Source organism: Dinoponera quadriceps, unplaced genomic scaffold, assembly GCF_001313825.1.
Source record: "Dinoponera quadriceps isolate SergipeBrazil2010 unplaced genomic scaffold, ASM131382v1 scaffold1782, whole genome shotgun sequence".
Lineage (NCBI taxonomy): Eukaryota > Metazoa > Arthropoda > Insecta > Hymenoptera > Formicidae > Dinoponera > Dinoponera quadriceps.
Genome location: NW_014555947.1, coordinates 1,783,356 through 1,789,412, shown reverse-complemented (window position 1 = coordinate 1,789,412; position 6,057 = coordinate 1,783,356). Strand labels below are relative to the sequence as shown.

General features: G+C 39.7%; 1 protein-coding gene across 9 annotated transcripts in view; it reads right to left on the bottom strand.

Annotated features, from left to right (window-relative positions):
• Window positions 1-269: 269 nt before the first annotated feature.
• Window positions 270-6,057, bottom strand: part of LOC106746090 — a 259,684-nt gene continuing 253,896 nt past the window's right edge. For 5 of the 9 annotated variants that reach the window (XM_014622292.1, XM_014622290.1, XM_014622293.1 and 2 more), the window contains 2 exons: window positions 5,186-5,336; window positions 270-797 (listed from right to left, as the gene is read on the bottom strand). In XM_014622292.1, the coding sequence (XP_014477778.1) occupies window positions 541-797; window positions 5,186-5,336 (408 nt within the window). In that variant the 3' untranslated portion in view covers window positions 270-540. Of the gene's footprint in view, window positions 3,967-3,986; window positions 4,164-5,185; window positions 5,337-6,057 lie in introns of those variants that run through there. The other 4 variants (XM_014622294.1, XM_014622295.1, XM_014622296.1 and 1 more) reach the window with 4 other exon arrangements.

The window sequence follows — 6,057 nt, the reverse complement described above, 5'->3', positions numbered from 1 at the left end:
AAAACATTTTTAGATTTACATTAATTTTAATTAATTCAGACTAAATCTAAAAAAATTTTTAATTAATAATTTTTTCTAAAGAAAACAATTTTTATTAGAAAAAATTTAATTTAAATGTACAAAAATTTAACAAATTGAAATTAACCTAAATTTTTAATTTAAATTCTATTAGGCAAATTCAATTTTTTCCTAAAAAAAAAATGTTTAAGAAAACTTTTTCTCAGAAAAATATTTAATTTAAATTTAAAAAATATGTGAAAAGTCTAAAAAATATTTTAGGCAAATTTTTTTCTAAGAAAAATTTTTAGGGAGATCTTATCTAAGAAAAATTGAAATATTTCTCGCAAAGGTTCGTCCAAATCGAAGAGTTCGGATTTGCGATGTTTCCTCGCAAGCTAGACTCGTCGAGTATCTAAAAAGTCGAGATTCTTTCTCGCCAACCGGGAAGAGCTCGCGTTCGGAAGAAATCGGCGTTCACACGTTCGTTCGTTCGTTCATTCGTACGTTATACGATAGGCCGTCGTCGCCTCGGGATCGCTTCTAGAGCGGCGAGAGCTTCATGATGTCGCTGTCGAGATCGGCGGACGGCGCGTCGTCCGGGTCGAGCGGGCTGCCGTCCGAGCCGAGCGAGGAGGGCGCCGCGACGAACTCGTCGAGGAAATCGAAGGAGGCCACCGCCTCGCGCTCCTTGTCCCCGTAGCGCACGAAGAAGTCGTCGCCGCGGCCGATGATCGACGGCCTCGACGAGCCCCAGGTGGACGGCAGTCGGAGGACGCGGTGCGCCTGGGCCGCCGACGCTGAGAAACCAAGGGCAGCGGGTCAACATGCCTCAGACTTGACTCGATCTCTTTTCTCTTTCTTTCTCTCTTCCTATACCGGCTCTAGCAGACACAGAGTAGCTCGGCTTAGCACTCTCTTTCACGTATATACGTCTCTCTCTCTCTCTCTCTCTCTCTCTCTCTCTTCTCTTTTTCTTTCTCTTTCCCACTCTCCCTCCTTCTCTCTTTTCCTCCCCGTCTTTTGCTCTCCTTATTATTTTTTTCCTTCCTCTCCCTTTCTCTCGCCTCCTCTTTATCCCGTCCGTATATTCTATCGTCCCTCCGCCTTCCACCGTCGCCCCACCGCACCGGTTACCACTCTCCTCCGCGGACTTTACGTTTTCTTTCTTTTTTCGTTCGCTTGGAATTTAGGTACTTGGCGGGTGCACGACCGAGTGAATGATACATGATGCACGTCAGACAAATCGCGCACGATCGTTCGTTTCTGCTCGCTCGTGAGAGGTGACGCTAAGCTTCGGCTAATCAATCCGATGAGAAGAGTATTACGCAATTAATCGTTTCCAAAATATTCATTTTTTGAGATACAATAGATTTTCTTTCTCCATTGACAGAACATAATATCGGGCTTCTGTCCTCCCTCGACGGGATTGCTCCTTGAGCACGTTGCGCGCCGCTTGTCTGACGTAATCTGTCGCATATGATAATGATTCGCCCGGGGGGATGATGATGACAAATGAACGGGAACGCGATTAGACACGCGTTATTTTCGCGAAAAAAAAGCCAACAGTCCGACTTGGTTACACAACACGCGCCGAAATAAAAAGCGTGATTAATCGGGGAATGTGATGAGATTAAGGAGATGATCGGACGCAGGCGTGTGACGTAACAGCCATAATTATGCAAGAAGGATCCAACCCATGTGAAGCACGTTTCGAGAAAAATGAAGATGAAAATTTGACGCATGATTTAAAAAGTATTAACAGCACTGAAGTCCTTCACAATCGTTCAAGAAGTCATGCATAGTCAATTTACTTCTCTTTAAAAGTAGGGGAGACCGGGTCTGGTTGTCACATTTTTTACATATTGATTAAGAGAAAAAGTTGCATGTAACATACATCTCATTATCAACATCTCGATTTTGTGTACATTATAACGCAGGCACATCCTTTAGGGGTACAAGAAAAAAATATTAAACTTATATTTATTTAGGCACAAAGAAGTTATTTGAATGTAAACAAGGCCGAACAGATATGACTCCATTCCATACTTTGAGTCAATTGTCACATTTTTTATGTGGAGAAAACAAGACAAATAGTTTATTTAAAAGTGGTTTTTTAACATTTTATTAAAATTAACGAGATATTACAGTGTAATATGTAAAGCTAACTTAAAAAAATTATATATATATTTATACATTACATCATTATATAATTAATTTAATATATTATTAAAAAACATATTAATAAATTAATAAATTTTTTTATAGAAACTTAAATGCGTCATTGAACCAACTGGATTGACTTTAACAACATTCGGTGATTAATGCGTGTGCTTCTATGCACGTGCGTAAAGAATGTCGTAATTACGTAAAGTCTCCTAATGCATGATAACCAGTCCCATCGGATTTGAGTCAATTCACTTCAAACGTTCATTTCTAATAAAAGAGATTATATTTATAAATAATATTGCAATAGCAATGAACTAAATACTGGAAAAATTAGTATAAAGTACAATACTTCTTATAAGTAAAGAGAAATTGCGACTAGTAATCCTAAAACTAACAGAACATTAATAATAGAGACGAGAAAAAATTTACTCACGCATTCAATGAAACAAATTAATGCTTGTAAATTTCATGCAATGTTTTGGCTGTAAGTCGTTTCATACATCTGATTAATATGACACAAGCAAACTATAAAGAAGAATATTCTCCGTTATTTATTACGGGAGTTATATGACTTCCATACCCGATCTCCTTTATTCATTGACACACAAATGTGACCCCACTCCTTGGGTCAATTGTCACATCTTTTATATGAAGAATTTCATTGACAAGTTTAACTTTTAAAAAATGGATAAAAAAGACGCAAAGGACATAAAAGACTAGAAAATAAAAACTAGTTTTTAATTCATTTTAGGCGTCCATTAGGCTTCGACTTTTTTTTTTATTTAGAAAGACGGTAACAAATCTCAAAAATCACAATTTTATGGATTGGATCCCTCTTACATAACTATGGCCAGATGAAATACGGAAAATGAAGTACAGAAAGATGATGTACAGAAAGAGGAGGATGAAGAGAACAACAGAGCGTTGAAACGGTCTTGCACGTGCCAATAAGAATTCAGTAGTTGTCGATCCCACTCGCGGTATACACATCGAGAGAGAAAGTAAAGCGTTCTCGATTTACCCTGACGCAATTCCATGCACGAGGCTCTTCGGATTTCTTTTGATTTTTTTTTTCTAGCGCGTACTATGTACTAGCATCCATATTCTTGCGTCACGAACGCATTATATGCACGGGTCGTTCGTGAAGGTGTCTTGAATTTTTGAAAAGACGTTGACACACACGTCAATGTGCACGCTCTCGTCCGAAAGTCTTTGGACGTTCTCGTTTTCTAGTTTTCCTGAAAATTTTGCACTCGCACTTCCTGCGGATAACGTGTAGCCGGTCGCACCTCGATCATCGTGAAGCGCGGCTCGCGTGTCCGAAGGGAAGAGCGACTTATTTTGATTACACGTTATACTCCTCCTCTCGCCGTTGGTTTCGATTAAAATGTACATCACGATGAGAAGAGCCCTCTTCCCTTCCGCACGCTTGACGCGCGCTTATCTCGTTCCCAAGATTTTCGGACGGCGGCGCGTGCGCCAAGTGGGTCACACGGGTATAATAAACGCGCGTGCACACACACGGCGGCGGGACGGACGCGAGACGGGAAAATTGGAATTGCGTGAAGGCGCTTCGCCAGGAACGATTCTCTTCCGGTTAATAATTCTGTTAGTAAACCAATGAGGTAAGTCCGTCGTAGCCGTACACAGAGTTCACGTGGTGTGTGTGAGGCCAAAAATAGGTCCCGGCGGAATGTATTCCTCCCAATTGGCATGTCGCTTACAGAAACTGATCGTCACTAAGCCGAACTACGTAGCTTTTCTTGTGACAATCAAAGCACACCGCGTAGGAGCTACCATCTGAACAAAAAAATATGGAAAAGGCTATGTACAGCGAGGGCTACCAGGCGCGCGCGCGAGCGTGATATTGGTGGGTGCCGATTCTGTCGATTGTATATCTTCTGTATCTGCATGTGTGTCTGCATCTGTGTGCGTGTGTGTTACGAGTGTGCGTCATTAACACTTTCTTGACCGGTGACGTGGTATTCACGAAATTTCTGAGGGAGAAATTTTAACGATACAAGACGGTTTTATTGATATTCCCAAAAACAGCATAAAAATATTCTATGAATTTTTTAATGAATATACTGAGAGAAAAAATATCTAAAAAAATAAGAAACGTTTATTCGGCGATGCTAATAATATATTTATTTATATCAATTATACATATTTTTACATTGAGCAAAATTGTTTTCAAATGAACAAATATGCATTTTCTTAAATCTGTAGCTTTTTCCACTCTAAGCTTGAATGAAATTTTCTTGGTGATTTCGAATAGCGGTATTCTCACTGCTTCGAGTGAAAATCCCGCTACTTTTCGCTTGTTTTGAACAAGATTCCACTCTAAGAAGTTTAAAGAGTACTAGTGTACTCATGTTGTGATTAAAAAACCGTGGATGTAATAGTGCGTTTTCTCCGTGAAACGAAACTAGGATACGAATGGGCCCCAGCTTATCTTATCTCGGTTATTACGGTCAGTAAAAGTGTTAACTTGTGATAGATGTCGTGTTTGGCGACGTGTGAGTAGTGTCGTTGTCTCAAGCTTACGGGAGCAAGCGCTGTTCACCACCTACCGAATCCTCGAAAGCGTCGTCGAGCTTGTCTCCTCCAGCGTTGGACAATTACACGCAGCGGTAAACGAGAGTGTTGTACGACCTCTTGCCTTACTTCTCGATCTCGAGAACGTGCAAATGTCCAACACTGGAGTTCCGTTAATCGGAGCGAGTGCTTCAGGCTCAAGCTTCTTGCACACTGCCAACGCTGACCGGTTAGTGTATTTCGTATACGAAGATAGACAGCGATAGAGACGATAACCTCAGAAAGAAGTAAGCGTAATGAGAGCGGTTAACGACAGAACCAAGTGTTTCGAGAAGAAAATGAAGCGTTGAGAGAGAACAAATGGACAGAGAACGCAAGTAGTCGAGCTTGTGAGCTGCGCGCGGAAAGGTGGCGGTGAGTGGTGATGCGCGAAACGGCACGGCAGAAGTGTTCTACGGAATGTAGGCGCCCGACTAAATACCTTTCTTTTGTCGTCGGTACCGGTGCAGTCTGTGCAAGTGACGGTAATCGGGCGGCTCGTCCCCCGAGTCGCTGCCCGCCGAACCGCTGCTCGACGTCGCCGAGGAACTTTCGCTGCTCGCTAACATCACGTCTAAGAGATTGGCTCTGGCCTGAATCAAAGTGTCACGTTTACCGTCGCGTTTGTAGCAATGAGCGTAATTAAAATTCGATCTGCCCGTGTCCACTTACTTATCATTAAACTGATCTCTCCATGCGGGAAGAGAAATGAATCGATAGAATTTCCAACAGCGCGCGTAACTGGAGCAAATCCTCTTGATTCGATAGCGATATCATTGAAATTAATACTCGAGTTATTGAGAAACAAAATGTACGATGTGTTTATTTCAATAATACTGCTATTGGATCAGGAAAATTTATTTCACGCGTGTCATTTATTTTAATTTAACTGCGCGCGCTGTGGGAAGTTTTATCGATTCAACTTTTTATTCCGTGTATAAATACTGAACGTTGATATGAAGAAATGATTTTTCAAATAGAAATATTGAAATGAGAGAAATGTGTATTTTGTATTAACTATTTTATTGAGAAGACTGAGAAGAAAATATCTAAAAAATGAAAAATATTTGTTCGATAGATACTACTGATAACAATTTATTTAAATTTCTCAATTATTTTATTCAAAAATAGAATAAACTATAACTAAATTGAAAATAAACTTTAATTAAAAATACAATAAATTATATTTAAAAATAAAATAAAATATAAAAAAATAGAATAGAATAAAAATAAAATCGATTAAATAAAATAAACAATTACCTTCATGAAAAGTTACAGATTTGAGGAAATATATAGATTTCATTTGAAAAATAT